The sequence below is a fragment of the Drosophila innubila genome (genome assembly GCF_004354385.1).
Source record: "Drosophila innubila isolate TH190305 chromosome 2L unlocalized genomic scaffold, UK_Dinn_1.0 5_B_2L, whole genome shotgun sequence".
NCBI classification, from domain to species: Eukaryota; Metazoa; Arthropoda; class Insecta; order Diptera; family Drosophilidae; genus Drosophila; species Drosophila innubila.
Window position 1 is genome coordinate 3,639,804 of NW_022995373.1, and position 23,381 is coordinate 3,663,184.

A 23,381-nucleotide genomic window follows, 5' to 3' on the forward strand; every position below is an offset into this window, starting at 1 on the left:
TCTATCTCTTATAGTCTCTGTACTTTTTTGGAGCTTTTATACAAAATTGCCTATTTTTGTTGTTTCTTTGTGCAATTTGTCACTTAACAGCTCGTCTACCAACACTAGTTTAGCTTACCAAGTACATAATGGATTTGTGAGCTATATTTGGAAAAATCTGAATCAAAAAATAATATAATGAAAAAAAAAAAAAAGCTCCAATTCCAAAAGAAGTTCGAATACCACTGGATAAGCATTTAAAAGATTTTTATGGTAATGAAGTTTTTTCGCTACCGTGAATATATTGCGCCGCAGTCAACAATTTTTTTTTAATGTTGTTTATTTACACTCCCTAACACCTCTAGAATGAAGTTTATAGAGATGTTTAAGAGGCTACTTGTGGCCGTGTGACCAAAATAGTTTTGGTAAACGAGCTGTAAAGTGAAAAGTTGCACAAAGCAACAACAAAAATAGGCAATGTTGTTGAAAACTTCAAAGATTAAAAAAAAAAAACTAGTTGGGTCCCCAATCTAATTTTTTTTGGCTAAATTCATGATAAATCGGTTTTTTTTATTTTTGATTTCGAGTTGGCCCCGACTTTTACCGAAGTATGTATTGCTATCACTGCGGACGGCAGTTCGCCCTAGGGACGAAAGCAGCACGAAAGGCGACTAGCAATATATACAGCAAATTTGACTGTCCGATCAGATCGGAAGGCTTAGTCCTAACTTACAAAATGGCATATTAAAACTTTTTCTAACTCACCTGGGTCATGAGATACGGGGGTGTAAGTGAGAGGAGAAAAATTTAAATGATTGCAGCTAATGGGGCTGTTGGGAACTTTTTGGAAATTTTTTTTATTTTCTGAAAATTCTAATGAAAAATACGCGTCGATTGATACCTCGATGACCCAAATCCGATAACTGGTTCAAAAGATAAATAAATTTGACATTTTTAGTGAACTTCTCAAAATGAAATGGAAAGTCAGCTTGTTTGCTTGTCTGTTTGTCCGTTTGCATCAAAGCGCTAAAGACGCTTAGATGTAATGATGGGGATTTATTACTTTTTGAAAATTTAGAAATGTTTGTTCTACGACTTTTTGAAAAACCGCTAGTTTAGCGGAAAAACGCTAAGTCCCGCTAAAATTGAAACCTCAACCGTTTTCAAGCTACAGGTATGTTCTATATATCATTGGAAAGGTGTGTTTGAGGGCTTTTAGGCGCACCTTTAAACTTTTTTTTATTTAAGTACTCAGGTAAAATTTTACAGGTGAAATAAAGTTTTTTAGCTTACATTTTGGCGATTTCTGACAAAACGGCTCTAGCGATTTTTATTAAGTTTTAGTATGTTGTAGTACGTAAAAATTTGGGCAAAAAGTAGTTTTTATGTACAAAGAAGCTCACCCTTTTTGCACACAGTGCACAATGCCAATTTTCGTTTTTTTTTTTATTAATTTATATTTTTATTTAAAATTTGTATGTAAAACTGAATTATGTTCGTCACTAGAAATTGCTTTCGTCACTAGACTTTTACTTCGTTTAGGGGTTTTTCGTGGGATAAAAATTTCACACGTACTCGTATGTTATGTAGTTGCTTACCCATATGATGCGCTTTTTTTATGCGTCTAAATTCTATAATTTTTGACAACTTTCGAAAAGCCTACTTTGATTAATTATGTTTTTAACACTGAAACTTCAAAGTGAATTTAAAAAGAAAGCTCGGATGGCCAGGAAGAATTGATTGCATGATAATTTACGATGAATCGAGGTCCACCGGGGAATATTTTGTCGAACATATAGCACGGTCGTGCACCGGATAGACATTTACCTTATTTAAAATATATTTTCAATGTCACATAAGATCGTATTTTATTTCTTAACTCACCATAGCTTTGTATTGTGGAGTACGTCAATTAGGCATTGCAATTGTTGGCGAAAATTATCACTGACTGTTGATTTCGATTTAGCTGTTCCACGTTGACTAGTCGATGCGTTTTGTATCCAAATGGAACATGTTAAATCCTGGATAAATTGCATAAATACGTTAACGCAAGAAAATAAAAAAAATATAAATATTTACCTAAATATATGAAGGAGAGTGGTCGCTGACTTAAGCTTCTATGTAATATAAAAGGCCGATTTGAGCAAAAATGGGTTAAAATGTAAAAGGCAACCCACAAAAAAAACCTCTACACGAGGTAAAAGTCTAGTGACGAAAGCAATTCGTCAGAAATTTTGGGGCTAGAAATTGCTTTCGTCACTAGACTTTAACCTCGTGTAGAGGTTTTTTTTGTGGGATATCAGAAATTTTTGCAATTGCTTTTGCTTTTGACATTGTAACTTTATCATTGATGCAGGCAAAACATATTAAAAAAAATTTTTTTTCTTTAATTATAAAGAAAAAGTAAGTGGCTTCGCCCCCTGCTCGCTTTGCTCGCGTTGCTACAGCCGAGCATACTCATACTATGAAAAAAAAGTTTTTCATACTTGAAGACTTGAATTTCGCCCGATTGGTCCTATGACAGATATATGATATAGTGGTCCGATAAGAACTAACTTCGGTCAGGATTTTTAAAACTAACCTAAATGCATATGCTATCAATTTGGTTAAAATATCTCATTAAACAAAAAAGTTTTTCATACTAAAACCTAATTTTAACCCGATCGGTCCTATGACAGCCATATGAAATAGTGGTCCGATTTGATCCAACTTTAGTCAGGATATATAAAACCAAGTTAAATGCATATTGTATCAGTTTATTTGAGATATCTCATAGAACCAAAAAGTTTTTCGTACTAAAACGTGATTTTCGACCGATAGAAATATCTTCCAAACCCCTCAACCAAAATTTATGTTTCATATACCAAAAAATATATACCATAATAAAAAATTGTACGTATTACAACATATTAAAAATTAACAGAAATCGTTAGAGCCGGTTTTTTTTTTTTCAAAAATCGCCAAAATGTAAGCTATAACATTTTATTTCACCTGTAAAATGTTACCTGAGTACTTTAGAAAAAAAGTTTAAAGGTACGCCCTCAAACACACTGTTCCAATGATATATAGAACATATCTGTAGCTTCTATGGTTTGGAAACTGTTGAGGCTTAGATTTTTGAAAAGGAATAAATCCCCATCATAACATTTAAGCTTTTTTAGCGCTTTGATACAAACAGACGAACAGACAAACAAAGAAATTAACTTTTCATTTCATTTTGAGAAGTCCACTAAAATTTTCAAATTTATGTATCTTTTAAACCAGTTATCGGATTTGGGTGATTGAGGTATCAATCGACGCATATTTTTAAGTAGAATTTTTAAAAAATAAATTTCATCAAAAGGCCCCAACAGCCCCATTAGCTGCAATCATAAAAATTTTTCGCCTCCCACTTACACCCCCTGAAAACATCGATACTTTGAACGTCACCATGCAACAACAAGTCGATGCTCCAAATAATCGGTGTTTTTACATCACTACCAAAAGACCCCGAATATAGGAATACCCGTTACATAGTTTCAGGAGATTATATTGCCTTAAAAATTATAACAGCCGTTTACCGATTTGGCTGCAACGTTAATAACAAAATAAACAAAACATATCGAAAGCAGAACGGACAGCAGGGCAGACAAACAGACGGACAACGAACATGCCACTTACAATAGGCAACAGCCCAAAAATTAAACGAATGAAACCCACTTTTTTGGATAGATTTGGGGCCAAAAACGACGAAAAACATTTTCTTTTTTTGTCTATTGCAGAGTTTTTTTTTTAAAGGTGCGACCACTTTTGTCATCATTACTTGTGAATGCCAAAACCGATCAAAAGCTTTCCTTTTTTAAAGACTAATGAATATATATATATTTCATTTATACACAGTCTTATATTTAAAAGAAAATAATTTAAGAGCTATCAATTTTTGAATTAATGAATTTTGATATTTTGCTTAGCTTTTTTCAGATTTTTTTAAATCTAAAATTCAAGGAAAGCTCGAAAAAAAATAAATAAATTTTCGTTTCTATTTTATTTACATAGCTGCAATAATTACGCGTCGTCTAAGATATGATTCATACAAATTTATGGCGAAACGGCGATTTAAGATTTTTTTTATCTGTATCGATGTTTTTTCGATTTTTATGACTTCCTTGTGGAGCAGCATGAACTTTAGTATGAAATTTTTTTTAATTTTTGAGATACCTTAACCAATCTCACAGAATATCAATTTGATGTTGTCTTACACATTATGACCATATTTGGTTTAAATCGGATGATAAATGGCTGCCATAGGAGGGATCGGTTTAGTATCAGCCCTTAGTATGAAAGCCTATACTCTTTCTTAAGATATATCATTCAATCTCGCAAGTTGTGTATTTGGTAATGTGTTATATATCCATACCGAATTGGGTTCAAATCAGTCCACTTTATCATATAGCTGACGTGGGAACGATCGATCGAAATTCTATCTTCAGTATGAAAAACTTTCTTATTTTCTAAGATAATTCAGCCAAACTCACAAATTGTGTATTTTATATTGTCTTATGTATATCTACCCCAATACCGGTTCAATTCGGTCTAACATATCATATAGCTGCCATCAGTCTAAAATCAGTTAGTATGAAAATCTTTTTTGTTTTGAGAGATATCTTAGCAAAACTGATAGAATATGCATTGATAATGGTCTTATGCATCCTGACCGAAATTGGTTCAAATCGGTCAACTTATCATGTAGCTGCCATAGGACCGATCGGTAGGAAATTAAATTTTATTATGAAAAACTATTTTGTTTTTGTAGATATCTCAATCAAACGCATTTATTGGGTATCTTCAATTGCCCGTTACATCCTAACCAAATTTGGTAGAAATCGGACCAATATATCATATAGCTGCCATAGGAACGATCGATACGAACGGTCGATAAGCAACCTTTAGTATGAAAAACTTTTGTACAAACTTACAAATAGTTAACATTGTATTATCTTATACAACCTGTTTAAATTTGGTTTGAATCGGACCACTATAACATATAGCTGCCATTGGACCAATCAGTCGAAAATCAACATTTGCGTGAAACTTATCTCTCCAATAAATTTTTTTCGTCGTTTGTGGGCCCAAATCTATCAAGCGTTCTTCAGCTTGTTGCGCTCAGTTTTTAGACCCCGTACTTAAAAAAAGTACAGGCGTCTATTATGTTTGTTTTACCGAATATGTGCGTAGCAGGCAGAAGAAGGCGTGGCAGACCCCATAAAGTATATATATTCTTGATCAGCATCAATAGCCGAGTCGATATAGCAATGTCCGTCTGTCCGTCTGTCTGTCTGTATGAACACCTAGATCTCGGAGACTATAAGAGCTAGAGACCCCAAACTTGGTATGTGGGTTCCTCTATATTGCAAGCAGATCAAGTTCATTTCAAAATTTAGCCACGCCCCCTTAACCGCCTGCAATGCGATATAGAAAATTTCATATCGAAATTATAAGAGCAATTTGAAAGCCAGAAATTTCAGATTTTGCATAGACGAAGATATAGTTGTCCTAGATTTTTGCTGAAAATTTGATTCCGATCGCACAGTAAATAGCGAAGATATTAAAATAATAAATTTAGCTGTTTAATTCGTTAATGGCGCGTTGGCAGAAATTAAAACTTCAGTAAATAACTTGATAAAATAAAAAATTGTATTAAAATATTATATCACAAATTGGAGTCCAATCGGTCGTGGGCTTACGTGGCGCAGTGTTCTGAGTCGCGGAGTTAGACGGTGCTCGTGGGTTCGAGTCCTGCCGTGGGCGAAAGATTTTTAATTTTTTTATGTTCGAATTCAATTTCGTTTTATATTAAAACAAACTCAGTGCTTATTTAAAATATAATATTAACATTAAATGTTAAAATATAATTTATTTCTTTTACTTTGTAATTGAGCACTAAAAGAAGCAATATGGCCATTTGGGAGGTTGAACGCATATGTGCGAGAGTGGCTCAACAAGTTGAGCCTCTGTCAGTTAAAATTTTTTGCAACTTTGTTGCGAGTTCGATTCCCCGCGGGAACAACTTTTTTTTCCAGCTGATATTAAGCTATTTTTTGTAATTTTTACAATTTATTGAAATTAATATTAATGAATGTTATATTGACATTAAATATTGAATACATGTTTAATCATTTCATTATATCATATAGCGCCCATAGAAACAATCGGTCAAAAATCAAGTTTTAGTATGAAAATCTTTTATGTTTTATGATACATTGTAACCAATATGATATGCATTTAAGTTAACTAAATATTTTGTAATTTTTTCCATTATTAGTTTTTGCCATAGTAAGTACGGGGTCTCCGACAGTCGAGTATGCTCGACTGTAGCACCGGCCGACTAGTTTTAACTTACTTAACAGCCTTAACAAATTTTGTCTGCTTGGGGATTATAAAAGTCTGTGACATGGCTATATCGACTCGGCTAAATATATGTATATATATTAGGGTGGGATAAAAATTACTTTTTTTATTTTCGAAAACGCTGTATCATCAATGGATGATAGAATATAAAATAGAAAATATAATTTTTTTCAGAGCTGAGGTTGCGCATCGACGATCAATTTCGAGAAATCAGTAAAAAAAAAACTCAAAAAATCCGATATAACTCCGAAAATAATAATTATTTTTCTTAGTTAGCCCATACTCAAGGGCGTAAGCAGCTTTGTGCGTAGAGGTGGGGCTAAAAAAAATTTTTTTCATTGTATATCCACACAACAAAAATCTGTTGAGATTTTTTAAAGAAATGATTTTAAGAATAGCCCTTTGAAAATTTCGAAGTTTACAAAATGTCCGTGATTTCATATTTTTTATATACAATATGTATTTTCGAAGTCACTGAAGTCGACTGCCATAAAATTATTTCAAATTTCAACTATCATTAGTTAGGTTAAGACTTTTTCGGAGAGTAGTTTTTTGTGCGCACTCATTACACATAATCTTAAAAGAGCATTCAGGCATGTTCTAAAAATTGTCTATAAAAAAGCATAGAAAAAGCAGTATTCTATTCCCCAAAATTATTGAAAAAAATATTGATTTTCAAATAAAATAAAAATGCCTATCAGCTATCAGCTGTTGCCCCCTCCTGCCTACTCCTTTGCCCAAACTTATTACTTTTTAAAGCCATATCAATGTTAGGATCGGTGGAAAAACATCTGGCCTACAGATTTTTAAGAATACCAAACTTGGTAAAATTTAGTTACATTTGAGGCGGACACGTTCTTTTGGAATGTGTGTGTAAAAGGCACGTTATTTTTGACAAATGATTGAATGAAATTTTTAGGTTGATTAATTTAATAATATGGTTGGGAAAAGGTTGTGAAATGGCCTTCAGCTATAAACGGTACACGTACCGCCATTAAAATTGTGAAATAAAAATACCTGACAAGAACCTGAAATAAAAAAGTTCACATAAATGTACTCTTAAACACAGATCAAATTCCAAAATACTTCCGAAAAACCAAAAAATGCTGCTTGACTTACGACCTTAGCAACATTATCTTAGTAAACAGGTGCCCGACTTAAGATTTTGCAAAGATCTATCGAAATGCTAACTCATTTTGCCTCGCATCAACAGCGGCATTACAGCGTAACAGTCCTATAATATCTCCACGACAGCGACTTGTACGTGTGCAGGCAGCGCTGAGGCAGAGAAAATGCCTATACGCGACATGCGGCGTGTGCCGACCACTGTTTTAAAAAGCAAACATTTAGGGCTAACTAATAAAAATAATATTTATTTCTTAAATAACTATCTTTTAAAATTAAATCGCAGTTATGTCGGGTTTTTTGAGTTTTTGACCGATTTTCTAAAATGGATAGTCGATGCGCCACCTCAGGATGACCTCCAAAAATATTGATTATTTTTTACAAATAATCTTTTTCGAAAATAAACTAGATGGACGAAGCTACAGTCGAGCATTCTCGAGACCCTGTATTTACTATGAAAAGAGAAAAGACTGCAAAAAATTTTAAAGTATTCTGCTCACTTGATGCCCTTGCAGAGCGCTGTATTACATTTTCGACTATTTTTTTCAATGGCAGCTATGTTATATGATATAGTAAACAAATAAGTTTTTCATCCTATAGCATAGTATCCAGCACGCCCGGAAATAAAAATATCTGTCAAAATTCATATAAATAAAACTTTGCCAGTAATTTCTCGTTTTTGTTTTCGTTTTTTGTGCATCCAGCAACTTGAACGAAATCCACAGATTTCTATCGATAATTGACATATCGATAGCTTGTGTAGACTGTGAGAGCACCTGATGAGTGCACCACGAATATATGTCTGTAATTTTTCCTGATGAAGTGATACGTAAACATGGACGAAACTTCCCAAAAAATTAAAAATAGGGATACCAATTTCAAACGCGAGGACAAGATTGCTTTATTCAAGCATTGAAGGCACGCCCATGCATTTCGCGGATTACAGATCGAAAGCATTTGAAAAATATTTCTGTGAAAAGTGCATGGAAAAGTAATGCTGCAGAAAAAACAAATAAAAAATAATAATTGGCGCCACCAACACAATCACTTCATCGTCAAAGTTCATTTGATTTCTTTTGTAATTTCAGTTGAAATTATAAATTTGGCGCTGTTTACAAAGCACAGCTGATTTATCACACTGTTTTAGTTATGTTCCACAAATTCATGAAATAAATAGAAAATTCCTGACAGGGATTTTTAGTGTGCTGGAATCAGGCCTTAAGACTTGATTTTCGCCCGATCGGTCTTATGACAGCTATATGATATGGGGATCCGATTTGAACCACCTATGGTCAGGATGTTTAAGACTAACTTAAATGCAGATTCTATAAGTTTGGTTATGATATCTCATAAAACAATAAAGTTTTTCATGCTAAGACTTGATTTTCGGCCGATCGGTTCTATGACAGCTATATGATATAGGATTCCAATTTAACCAACTTTGGTCAGGATATATAACACCAAGTTAGATACATATTGTATCAGTCTGGTTACGATATTTTTTAAAGAACAAAAAAAATTGTTCAAACTAAGACTTGATCTTCGCCCGATCGGTCCTATGACAGCTATATGATATAGTGGTTCGATTTGAGCCAACTTCGGCAAGGATGTATGACTAATTGAGGTATTTTCGAAACACAAGTAGGCTGAAATACACATGATTGATTTAATCTTTTATTTCTAAGTGCTCGCCCAGAGCACAAGCTATTATTAAATAAATAAATTTAAAATAACCAAATATAAATTTCAACTTTTATTATTAAAACAGGTTATGGGACCAGGTCTAACGCTGGCCAATATTTTGTTGAAATTTAACGTTTTTGGAATCGTTTTGTTGTTTATTTTTTTTTTCGCTTGGTGAATTGACAAAATGGAGAACACCACAAGAATTGAAAAGCTAGTGGATGCCGAGCAGTTTCCTGCTTGGAAGTTCAAGATGGAGCTGACATTAGATTCAATGGATATCCTAGAGGTTGTAAAAGGCTCAATGATATTGCCTGCAAATACACAAGGCCGATAAGGAGACTAAAAAGGTTATTGGGACGTCGGTATGTGACGAGCATCTTAAGCACTTTCAGACAACGATGTCGTCTATGGAAATGTGGTAGAAACACGAAAGCGTGTTTGGACAGAAAAGTGAAGAAGTGAAATTGGTGTTTTACCAGAAGTTTTTCTCGTCTAAAAAGGAATTGTCAGAAAATATGTCTACGTACATTGCTCGTGTAGAATAAATGGTGCACAAGCTCGGGAGTTTTGGTGAAAAATTGCCAAAAGCGCTAATCATATTCAAAGTTGTGGATTACCGGAAGAATATATAGTATTTGGAAGTGCTTGGGACCCTACGAATAGAGCTGAGCGGACAATGGATAATTTAAGAGCCCGCCTTTTGATTGAGGAAGACAGGCTCATCGCAAGAAGTAAGGAGACAGCTGGATGCTTGTTATAAGGTACTTACATAAAAGTGGTAAAGGGTGCAACGGATCACATGAGCGGACATATAGAGCTATTTAAGGATTTCAAGTGTTTTGATCCAAGGAAGGATATCAAGGTAGCGAATGGTGGGATAATAAATGCGGTTGGATACGGAGTCATTGATATCATGTGTTACAATAGTAAGGATTGGATAAAGCGGGAGCTTTTAGATGTGCTTTGTTTACCTATGATTCAATGTAACTTATTTTCGCGAACAAGAATCATGGATTAAGGGTTTAGTCCAGCGATGGGCAAGCCCTTGCTCGCGCTACTCAGAACACTCAGACAACAACAACACTTTTGACGCCGCGCGAAACTCATTTATGACCCCCAATAAAAATAAACAACAAACACACAGCAAATGCTCGAGTTTCGGCTGCGACGCGTACGGTCATAAAAGTGTTCATTTTGCTATGATTTATGACTTCAGCATCGTCTTGTACACTGTGTGAAAAAGTAAAGTTGGTTTTGATGCGTTTTGATTTTTACCACATAATAAGCGCTCGACTTGCAAATAAAATTAATTAGAACCTCTTTTAGTGTACAATTGTTTTGGTTTGTCAAAACCAACAACAACCACACAGATTTTTCGTCGCGACGCACAGAGTCATAAATGTGTTCATTGCGTTTTAATTTATGACTTCAGAAGTTGTGTTTGTTGTAGATGTTGTTGTAGTGCTCACGATTGCAAATTCCGTGCCCACCGCTGGTTTAGATAGAAAAGGTCGCAAATTTACAAATGAAAAAGGAACTGCGGCAATTGGAGTTCGCGACGGAAATCTTTTTAAGCTGAAACTCTGATCTATTGTCTCAAAAAGATGCAGTGTGAATTGAGCACTCGACAGTAGAATTAGTCTAAAGCAGCGGTGGGCAAGGAATTTGCAATCGTGAGCACTACAACAACATCTACAACAAACACAACTTCTGAAGTCATAAATTAAAACGCAATGAACACATTTATGACTCTGTGCGTCGCGACGAAAAATCTGTGTGGTTGTTGTTGGTTTTGACAAACCAAAACAATTGTACACTAAAAGAGGTTCTAATTAATTTTATTTGCAAGTCGAGCGCTTATTATGTGGTAAAAATCAAAACGCATCAAAACCAACTTTACTTTTTCACACAGTGTACAAGACGATGCTGAAGTCATAAATCATAGCAAAATGAACACTTTTATGACCGTACGCGTCGCAGCCGAAACTCGAGCATTTGCTATGTGTTTGTTGTTTAGTTTTATTGGGGCACAAATGATCTGCGCGAGGCGTCAAAAGTTGTTGTTGTGGTTTGAGTTTTGTGAGTAGCGCGAGCAAGGGCTTGCACATCGCTGGTCTAAAGGATTGGCACGGGCGTTTTGGACATAAAAACTTAGCTCAAATACGTAAAGTACTAAAAGCAAAGGAAGTTTCATTCATTGATGAGAATTTCAGCTGTGAATCATGTTTGTTTTGAATGCAAATGATAAAATCTTTCAAGTCAAGCGAAGAAAGAGCAGAAGTGAGCGGAGAAATAATTCATGAAGATCTTTGTGGACCAATGCAAGTTACATAATTTGGCGGTGCTCGGTATAAGATTTTGATAAAGGTTGACTTTTCACGTTATCGCGTTGTATACATGCTAAAGAAAAAGTCGGAGGTTGCTAAGAAGTTATCCGTGTGTATTCAAGCAACTGAAAAGATTTTGGGACATCAGCTAAAATTCTTTAGAAGCGATAATGGTACAGAGTTTGTCAACAAGCATGTGAAATCTATACTGGAGGCTGCTGAAATAAGGCACCAAAGGACAGTGCCTTACTGTCGGAATAAAATGGTGCTGCAGAACGGGAAAATAGGACTATCATTGAGGCAGCAAGAACAATGACTCATGCGAAAAAAAATTGATCTTAAATTTTGGGGAGACTGTAAATACAGCAGTTTACGTTCTTTATCTGACAGGCCGTAGTTATATTAAGAATAAAACGCCTTATAAAGAATGGCATGGTAAATTACCCAAAGTGACACACCTGCGGACATTTGGAGAAGAAGCATACTTTCATGTTCAAAAACAAACGATAGAAGTTGGATATGACTATCGACTATGGAACTCTACTACAAAGAGAGTAGAACTGGCATGTAACGTGAAATTTTGTGAGCTAAGCCAGATTAATTTAGAAGAAGAAGAATGTAGTGAAGTTGTAGAATCTCATTTTTATTCGTACTCGGAAGATGAGGAAGCACACGACTTGAACGAGAATGATCGTTGGTGTTCGGTTAATAAGGAGAACATTATTAAACATTACTCGTGAAATTCGTGCAGATGCAAGATATTGGTGTGAAATATCATTTTATCAGAGAAAAATAGGAGGATAAGTTTTTTGAACTTGAATATGTGGACAGATAAGCAGCTGGAAGACATTTTTACAAAAGCGTTGTTGCGAGAGAGTTTTTAAAAAATCAGGAGTCTGATTGGAATGAAAAATAAAACATTAAATGGTTAGTTACAATTGTGCTTCCAAAGTAGGATACATATCTTAAAGACTTGATTTTTCCCAAGCGAAATGTGAATTTTCAAGAGTTGTTAAGAACACACATACATAAAAACACATGTATGTGTTTTACAAATGTTAATGTACTTAAAAAAAAATAAACATAACAAAAAAACTTTTTTTAAAACCCATAAAAAAAGGGGGCTCCGCCCCTTGTTCGCTAAGCTCGCCTACACCCGATGATTAAATGACCATTAATTAAATAAATAAATACTTAAAAAACTTCAATCCGTACAGAGGCTAAATTAAATTGACACTTTTAACTTTAAAAATGTTAAAATAAAAGAAAATCACTGCGGACGGCAGTTCGAGCTAGTGACGACAGCAGCGCGAAGGGTGCGAAAGGCGACTAGCTAAATACTTATATACAGCTAATTTGGAAAATTTGCTATGACTGTCTCATCAGATTGAGTTATATACCGATCGAAAGGTTTAGTCATAACTTACAAAATGACATAAGCTTTTTCTAACTCACCTGGGTCACGAGATACGGGGGTGTAAGTGGGAGGGGGGGATGTTGGGGCCTCTGGTAAAAATTTTAAAATCCGATAACTGGTTCAAAAGATAAATAAATTTGAAATTTTTAGTGGACTTCTCAAAATGAAATGAAAATTCATTTTGTTTGTTTGTCTGTTTGTATCAAAGCGCTATTTAGGACTTATTCCATTTCGAAAATCTAGAAATGTGTGGTCTACGACTTTTTGAAAAAACCGCTAGTTTAGCGGGAAAACGCTAAATCCTGGTAAAATTGAAACCTTAACAGTTTCCAAACCATAGAAGCTACAGACATGTTCGATATATCATTGTAAAGGTGTGTTTGAGGGCTTTTAGGCTTACCTCTAAACGTTGTTTAGCTTACATTTTGACGATTTCTGACAAAAAGGCTCTAACGATTTCTGTTAAATTTTAATATGTTGTAATACGTACACATTCGTTTTTTGGCATATGAAACATAAATTTTGGTTCAGGGGTTTGGAAGATATTACCTGTTAAGTGAATAAATACATTTTTCTATCGGTCGAAAATCATGAGATATCTCAACCAAACTGATACAATATGCATTAAACTTGGTGTTATATATCCTGACCAAAGTTAGTTCATATCCGACCATTATATCATATAGCTGTCATAGGACCGATCGGGTCAAAATTAGGTTTTAGTATGAACAACTTTTTTGTTTAAGCTAGGTATGGACATAAGATAAAAGCAGTGCGCTAAATGTCAAATCCATATAAAAAAAACAGTTGCTAAATTAGCTAGACAGAAATTTAGCCAGCGTTTTAGCTGGTTTGTTCGGATAACACAGAGCTGCAAGATCAATAAATTGTCGATTTTCAACACTGCTAGATTTTAGCTCGGGTGACTGAGAAAATATGGAATTGTTCAAACATTTTACGCCTGACAAGCTAAAAATGGCCGTTATTCATTCGAAAACAAAACAAAGACGTCTTGTGTTTTTCAACCAGAACAAAATTTCAAGAATATTAGCTAAAACTGATTCAATTTGTCAGCCCAAATTATATAAATTATTAAGGTTAAAATAAAATAGAAAAATACGCACAAACTTTTATGTGTCTTTGCATATTCGTCCTACTTGAATTTAATATCTAAATATCCTAACTTTTCATAATTTTCCATTCCCTATGCCTCCTCAATGTAATCTATTCAGTTGTGCGTTTTTAAAAAGTAAACAAAGCACAACTGTCGCATCAGAGTTAAAAGCATAATTTTGGATATTTTTGTGTATTACATTGGCAACACTGCTTTCGCTCGCCGACAACTAAATATTGAGCACTTTTCCTTCGCTTGTGTCAAATCTTATGTCCATACCCAGCTTAAATAAAATATATTGAAACCAAATTGATACAATATGTATTTAAGTTAGTTTTATATATTATGACCAAAGTTGGCTCGAATTGGACCACTACATCATATAGCTGTCATAGGACCGATCGGTCCAACATTAAGTCTTAGTATGAAAAACTTTTGTGTTTTACGAGATATCGTAACCAAACTAATAGAATATGCATTTAAGTTAGACTTATAGATCCTGACCAAAGTTGGTTCTAATCGAACCACTATATCATATAGCTGTCACAGGACCGATCGGTCCAATATAAAGTCTTAGTATAAAAAATTCATAGTAAGAACGGGGTGTCCGGCAGTAAAGTATGATCTACTGTAGCAACGAGAGCGGGGCGGAGACCCAAAATTTTCTTTATAATTAAAAAACAAATTTTTATAAATATGAATGAAGTTCAACAGCTAAATTTATAAATTTTACTATCTGCCTGCATTAATGATAAATTTACAATGCCAAAAGCAAAAGCAATTGCATAAAATTCTGATATCCCACAAAAAAAACCTTATTTTTAGATTGAAAAGCTCCAGTATTTAAAAACCAAGAAAAAAAATTTCTACACGAGGTAAAAGTCTAGTGACGAAAGCAATTTCAAGCCCCACAATTTCTCTTATCCAATTTTGTGACGAACAAAATTCAGTTTAATCTAAAAATTTTAAATAAAAATATAAATATATAAAAAAAAGCGAAAATTGGCATTCGGCACTGCGTAAAGATTAATTTTTATGTACAAAGAAGCTCACTCTTTTTCTGTGCGCAATACCAATTTTCGCTTTTTTTTATTAATTTATTTTTTTATTTAAAATTTTTAGATTAAGCTCAATTTTGTTTGTCACAAAATTGGATATTAGAAATTTTGGGTCTAGAAATTGCTTTCGTCACTAGACTTTTACCTCGTGTAGAGGTTTTTTTTTTGTTTTTAAATACTGGAGCTTTTCAATCTGAAAATAATAATTTTATAAATTTAGTTGAGTATGCAAGTCAACAGTGAATTACTTTGAATATTGCTTCAAAACTGTCTCAACTACTAATTGTATTAATTGTACTTTTAGTTGAAATTTTCCAGTTGACAATTAAAATGCTTGAAAATTCAAGAGTACAGTAAATTATTACTGGTACTGGTTTATATACCAGCACCAACAAATATTTATTTTTTTATTTCCCTACCAGTACAATTTTACTTGACATATTTGCAAAGCAATAAAAATTTACTTGGAATTTTTCTTACCAGCACATTTTCAATTGGGATATTAATATTTACTAAATAATTTCTTGGGACATTATACTTCAGCACATGATGAAATTATAACTAGGGGGTGGCTTCGCTCTCTTACGGAGCCACGATTTTGCATTTGTTTGGTTTTGTATACTGATAACTCATTTTCGTTTTGTGTGCTGTGAATAAAATAAAATAAAAATAAAAAGCAATGGCATGTATTTTTTATTTTTATTAATTAAAGTACATCACGACGACGTTTGCATTCGTACTGACCAATCGTGGCCCCAAAAAAGAGGCAGCGTCGAGCGAAGCCACCACCTAGTTATAACTCAAACTTATTCAAATTTATTTATTTATTTCCGTACCAGTACAATTGTAATTGACATTTTTTCATTAAAAATTTTTGGGATTTTTCTTACCAGCGTACTTTTAATTGGGATATTTATATTCACTATTTAATTTTTTTTTTTAATATTTAATCGAAAAAAAATTTAATCAGTATTTCCAGCCCTGAATGTTCTCAAAAAGTGAAAAAAATATGCCAAGACTATATAATTTGTGTTTTTTGCTGTTGAAATGCCTTCCCTTGCACATATCTTAGCTACTTTTATTCTGCTCTTACATACCGAAACCGTGAATGTGACCGGATTTCAGAAACAAAAAATTCACGTGGTGCCCGGGTTACTGAATAATTTATAGACCAATTTTGAGGGACTGATTTAACAAGTGTCCGAATTATTGAAACTGTTTATTATTTTTCCGTTAAAGAAGTATATTCAAAAAAATAGGTCTTCTTTTTAGCCTTCGATTTCGCGAAAAAGGCAAGCCGGGGGTTGGCGAGCGATGCGAGCAGGGGTGGAGCCTCCTTGTAGTATACAAAGTTAGTCATACTAAAGGTTGGTTTTCGACAGATCGCTTTTATGGCATATAAACGATATAAAGGCTTTTCCAATACGGACAAAAGAATTTCGTATCTAAAACTTTTTTTAATGAACTTTCAATGTCAAAACGTTATTGAAAGTCAACATGGTAAAGATCACGATCCAGTAAAGTTTGGAAATTATTAAAAATAACTACCGAAATTCTTAGTCGGTTTTCTTTACCGTCAATGAAGAGTGCTATGCTGGAATATTATTTGTGGCCAGAATTGAATGAGCTTGACATCAACGATATGTGGTTTCAGCAAGACGGTACCACTATCTACAGAACACTTACCACAACCGATTTATTAAAAGGCTTATTAGGTGAATGTGTTATCTCGAGAAATGGTCCGGTCGATTGGCCGCCTTGTTTGTGCGATCTAACGCCATTGGATTTCTTTTTATGGGGCTTTATCAAGTCACAGGTCTATAGACTTGCTCAGAGACAACATCCAACGCGAAAATGCCAACTTTCCGGTCGAAATGTGTGCCAAAGGGGTAGAAAATTGGGTCCAAAAATTCTAATGCTTTGCAATACACCAACAATAAATTTGAACTGAATATCATAAATATTTCTGTGCTTTATTAAACAAAAATATCTCTACACGAGGTAAAAGTCTAGTAACGAAAGTAATTTTTAACCTCAAAATTTCTGATATCCAATTTTGTGAGGAGCTAAATTCAGTTTAATATAAAAATTTTAAATAAAAATATAAATTAATAAAAAAAAATAGGAACGAAAATTGGCATTGTGCACTGTGCGCAAAAAGGGTGAGCTTCTTTGTACATAAAAATTACTTTAAATTAATCCTTTTTCGGTCTATAAGTTTTGTAGAACGATTCATTCTCTAATAAATAGCCGTTAAAAATTAAAAAATAAGAACAAAATTCTTAAATTAAGAATTATGTTTACTAAATAAAGGCTGTTTCGTTGTAAAATATAAACATGCTTAATCCTGGTCAAAAAAAAGAACGATTGCTTATTAGTTTAAGTACAAATCGTTCTTAGCTTAAGAACGAAAATATTTAACATATTACCGAAAACAAGAGCATTTCATGCTGTTTGTATGTATGTACGTTCGGAAAAATAGAGATTGACAGGTATTATATCAGGTACAATATGACTTGAATCAAGATCTTTAATTCTTATATATTTTTGCGTTTGGTGGCTAAGAATTCTCAAGTGGTTCTGGCTTGTCTGTTATGAGGTGGTGTTCGACGGTCACTGAAAAATGAAGACTGTAGTTGAGGACTGTGTATAACAGGATAATTTCTGTATCCAGTCCTCACTTACTTTTGATGATGATTTATGATTTGATCATTTAACCATTTTATTTTGTTGCAAAATGCTCATAATACCTCTTTCGTATTTTTATTTTAGGATGTTTTTGCATTCAGTTATAGAATTTAAATGACTGAAATAAAATATGAAATATACTTAAGTCTAAAAGTTATAAGTCTGAAAAGCACTTAAAGTAAGTACAAAATGATCTCAAGCTTATAATATTTTGGGATTATATCGAGACAATAATATCGGAACTAAATTGATAGAGTATCCATTTAACTTAGATTTGTACATCCTGAACGAAGTTAGTTTAAATCGGTCTCCTATATCATATAGCAGTCATAGGACGATCGGACCGAAATCAAGTCTTAGTTTTAAAAATGGTTTTTTGTTTTTTAAGATATCTTAACCAAACTGATAGAATATGCATTTATGTTGGTTTAGTACACTCTGACCAGATTTGGTTCAAATCAAAAGAAAACAATTTTTTTTAATATGAAAGAAATTCAACATATAAGTAAACATATTTTATTATCTGTCTGCGTTAATGATAGTTATAATAGAATGTCAAAAAAAAGCAATTGCGAAAAGATAATTAAATCTCACAAAGAAAACATCTACACGAGGTAAAAGTCTAATGACGAAAGCATATTCAAGCCCCAATATTTCTGATATCCAATTTTGTGACGAAAAAAAAATTAAGTTTATAATAAAAATTTTAAATAATAAAATAAATTAATAAGAAAAAAAAACACGAAAATTGACATTCGGCACTGAGCAAAAAGTAATTATGTTCGTGGTAGCTCACCCTTTTTGCGCACAGTGCAGAATGACAATTCTCGTATTTTTTTTTAATAATTTATATTATTATATAAAAATTTTATTATAAACTTAGTTTTTTTTTCGTCACAAAATTGGATATTAAAAATTTTGGGACTGGAATATGCTTTCGTCACTAGACTTTTACCTCGTGTAGAGGTTTTTTTTGTGAGATTTAATTATCTTTTTAACTAGCTGTCAGATTTGGGTGAGGTATCAATCGACGCGTATTTTTGTTAAGAATTTGTAAAAAATAAATAATTTTACCAAATGGCCCCAACGGCCCCATTGGCTGCAATCATTTCAATTTTTCCGCTTCCACTTACACCCCCCTATCACATGAACCAGGTGAGTAAACAAGTTTTAGTATGCCATTTTGTAAGTTAGTACTAAACCTTTCGATCGGTATACATCTCGATCGGACAGTTTCCATTGTTAGCTTTATATATTGCTAGTCGCCTTTCGCACCCTTCATGCTGTTTTCGTCACTAGCGCGAACTGCCGTCCGCAGTGATAGAAAAAATTGTTATGTTCCTAATGGAAACCCCTTTACTGATCTGATCCGTCCGATTCTGACATATTTACTGCCTGCAGATAAAGATACCTTTAAAATCGGATAAATAAAACGGAGATACTAGTTTGTATAGAAAGAAACAGACTTTGCAATATCGACTCAGCTCATTTTCCATATCTTTTTAATGATTTATACATTTCGCAAATTATTCACTCTACGATACAGTAATACGTTCATATTTTTTCTGCTCACATGCAAGCAATGTAGAAGCATGGCAGATATTCCATGTACCGTATTCTATGTATAATTTAACCGAATTTTCATTGTTAAAAAAACTTACCGGGTGTTTCGAAAGTTCGCAAAGAAATGCATGTTCACTGCGACTCATAAAATCAAATAACACATCCTGATGCACATCCCGATTCTTATCCACAAATCCATCAACTGCATATATAACTTTTCCTGCGTAGTGTTTTATACCAAATTCAGTTTCCCAATGGCGACGGTCCAGACCTTTTGTATACATTGGATTGTACTCAAATTCTGTATGTAGATTACTTAAGTAAGCTGAATCAGACCCTTTGGGCATATGACATTGTTCGGTCAGGAGCTTAAAAATACATCTGGGAGGCTTTTCAATAAGTTCCAAACATAAAGAATTGTCCGTAAACTCCACGTGCGTGTAATTTATTTCTTCTTGTTTATACTAAATAGGAGAGACACAAAAAATTGTTTTTACTCACCAAATCGCAACTAGGTATATATGTACAAATTCAAAACATTAAAACCAAGCATATTTAAGCTAAAGATGCTATGCGTTGTATAGTATACAAGTCTGAGAACTATGACTTGGATGAATATTGCTGTCTTCCACTAAACTTACTTAGCGAAAAAATTTCTTTTCGATAACGCATCCTGAAAGACTCGTGTAAATATTAAAAAATAACTATTATCCAAAATATGCATTTAATTACGTTTCCTAAACATTTATAGTAAATGGTGTTGGCCCTATTGTTTAAGCGGGCGTCAGACGGGGACTTTTTAACCGACACTTTTTTACCGACGGTAAGCTTTGCCATTCACATTATTTGTATCGGTTTTCACATAGTGATGCCATCGGTTAATTTCTCATAAAATATGGCGACACTCTATCATTTCTGTATGCATTTTAGTAGCTTGAGTTGACCGACGCAAAAAACCGATGGAATTGAATTTCTTTTCTTTATCCATGCTGTGCAAGTTTCGAAACAACTCCCACTAAATCTTAATTAAGTTAAAATACGTTAATAAGAGTAAAAACAAAACCCTATTTATTATTAAATGCCAATATATTTTCTTCTTATTACTTTTTACCACCAAAATGTTGGTAAAGGTTGAGTTCGGCGGTTCGAACCATCGCGCAAGACTTAGGTTAGATTAGAATTTTGACAATAATCTAAATTTATTTAAAGATATAACTAAGACTAATTATGACAAATTTTTTTCGAAATCACAAATTGTTGAGTAATATTATAAAAACATAAAATTATTTGGTTTTCGAACCAAAACTTCTATTTAAGAGTGGTTTGGTTCATGTTCGCGACCGTGGGGTAATTTATAATTTCAATTTAAATCATTTTTTCGATTGAAGAGATTGTAATACAAATAAATGCAAGCGATAGAGAAATCTTCAAAGATTACAAATCCGAAAAATTATTGAAATCGGGTGAGATTTCTCGGCCTGACAGCCTCTCAAAGTTGACACTTCTCTTAATGCACTCCCAAAAGTGAAATTTCTACAAAAAATACCAATTTTAAAACTGATTTGTTAACAAGTTTTGCGACCGATCTTTATGTTTTTTGTTTCATCTGAAAAGTAGATTTATTTTTGATGAAATGGAAATGGAAATGAAAATTAGTTACTTCACTTGTTTACTTTTTATATTAGCAATGTCTTAAAAGATCACTAAAATTAGGATATTTTTTAACTTTATTGGAATATAACTAAAATTGGACTTATTTGGACTCCATCCGAATTCTTCTTTCATGCATCTGATGCGCTGAGCCCCATTTTTAGTCCAAAAACTGACGCCACCTCGCAATAAAATGGTGATGGAAGAGGAAGAGCGGAGTGCATTTACATACGTTTTCGCTATGAAAGGCATCATACCACATTTTCCAATTTTTTTTTTTTTTGTAATAAGCGCAATAAAACTTTTTTATATATTTAACAATGCTGTTTAAAGGATGAAAACGATTAAAATTTATATTTCGGACAAAAAAAAGATTTATTTTTTAAATTTTATATGTAAAACATGCACTAATAATATTTTTCAGCTTTGACCGAAAACGCTGAATCAACCAGTGGGTCTAACAAGCAGCTTAAAGCTTAAGAAGCCTTTTGGCAATTGCTTTTTAAATATTTGAAATATCTTTATTGGCTCAAAAGATATGATTTTTGTACAGAAAAATCAGAGATTGTCCCACTGTGCGTCGCTTAATGATGGAAATAGACCCTGTGGCTCTGAAAGTCCATTTGCTTGACTGTCCCTAATATTGTCCATGATATTGTTGTCATTTCTTGACGTTTTGTTGTTTTGTAATAATTCTGCCAGCGTGGTTAATGGTTAGAGTCGCCGACTTGCCACAAGCAGACCTATTCAATTTGGGTTCCCGGGTTCGAATCCCTATATAAACAGTCTTCATAAATAAAATTAAATACATATACACGCCCGTCGTCAAAGTATCAAACATGTAGTTTTTAATTCTAAAATAAAAAATAAAAAAGCAAAAAAAATTTTTAAAAATTTTACCAAAAAGTAAAAATTTTAATGCTTAGGAATTTCTCGGCAGAGTTCTACGAGGAGTTCCTAACGTTTTTTGTGAGGACTATGTTAGGGAAAACCTAGGGAGGTGTCCTCTGTCCTCAATCCTAAGAGATGACAATGTTAAAGTCCTCAACGTTTTTCATACCATGTCCCTAGGTTTTTCCAATCGATTAGGGACAAGTCCACATTTATTCCACAACTTCTCCTTGAGGTCTGGAACTACTGGGGAGCTCGTCCCATTTCCATCGGTTTTTCGGTGTCGGTCAAATGCCTACTATGTTAACGCATTTTTGTATGAAGTTGTTCAAAGTGTGACCAGACTCTGTGAAAACAAAAACAGTTGGGATCTTTGTTTGACACCCGATTTAAATTGTGTTAATGGCACAATTTACTGTCGGTGAAAAAGAGTCGATTAAAAAGTTCCCGTCTGAACTGGGTATTACGAATTCAAAAAATACATAAGAATAAAAAGGTTCCATTAAATAAAAATAAGTTAGGGAAAAGAAAGAAAAGCGAAATAGTTGGATAAATTTGGCATCGCCGAAGTCATTCGAATGCTTCGAGAATTTGTGCTCGTTGTGGTCGGTCGCAAATGGACAAAAAGCGAAGATGATAAAGACATCGGTGAGCCCTTTGAGGTTAACATCAAAACAACAATAGAATCTACACATTTCAATGAAAAAAATATAAAATAATACTTACGATTGTTTGTTCTAAAGCGAAGACGTAATGATTAAAGAACTTGTGTAATTTTTCATTAGTGTAATTAATGCAAAGTTGCTCAAAAGAGTTCTTTGCAAAATTTTCAAAACCGAATATATCAAGAACTCCCAAAAATGTATTGCCATATTGTCCGGGATTTGTGCAGCTATTTATTTTGTTAACAAGCCATGTAAAAGTTTTTGAGTATAGGGCTTTAGACATCGCATGTCGGTTTTCTCGGGCCTAAAATACAAGAATGTAAAAAGTAAAAAGTTAATACTCAATTTAAAGAATTTGTAACTATACCGATAAAACTTTTGAGCATAGATACCACTTAATCGTTAGTTCAAATTGGTGTTACCAATTCTCTGTAGAAATTATGAAAACTTTTGCTCGAGAGTATGCCTGTTGAACCAGTTTCAGCTGTTTTAATTATTGAAAAGGCTTGGTCGAGCCGGAAAGACTTTGGAAATGGGAATTTCTTTTACCTGTTTTTGATTACACTTTGGGCAAGAGCTTGCGTATTGAATTTAACTGACACTGAGCTACTGAATTTAAATCAATGATTTTTGGCATAATTAGAGTAACGATTTTCATTATTTTACTTACGAAATAATAATTATTTTTGTAAAAAATTAAAATTCATGGAATATTAATTATTTTATGGACTTTTTATTTTATAATTACTATGACATTTTTCTTTTTTTTTTCATTAATTTATATTTTTATTTAAAATTATTATTGTAAACTGAATTTTGTTCGTCACAAAA

The 23,381-nt window shown here is 33.3% G+C and overlaps 1 protein-coding gene across 1 annotated transcript in view; it reads right to left on the reverse strand.

Moving 5' to 3' along the window:
- LOC117782724 (myosin-VIIa) overlaps window positions 1-23,381 on the reverse strand; it is a 203,293-nt gene that overhangs the window by 126,358 nt on the left and 53,554 nt on the right. The window contains exons 7-9 of the mRNA XM_034619756.1: window positions 22,612-22,854; window positions 19,443-19,808; window positions 1,864-2,000 (exon numbers count right to left, since the gene is read on the reverse strand). Of these exons, the coding sequence (XP_034475647.1) occupies window positions 1,864-2,000; window positions 19,443-19,808; window positions 22,612-22,854 (746 nt within the window). The remainder of the gene's footprint in view (window positions 1-1,863; window positions 2,001-19,442; window positions 19,809-22,611; window positions 22,855-23,381) is intronic.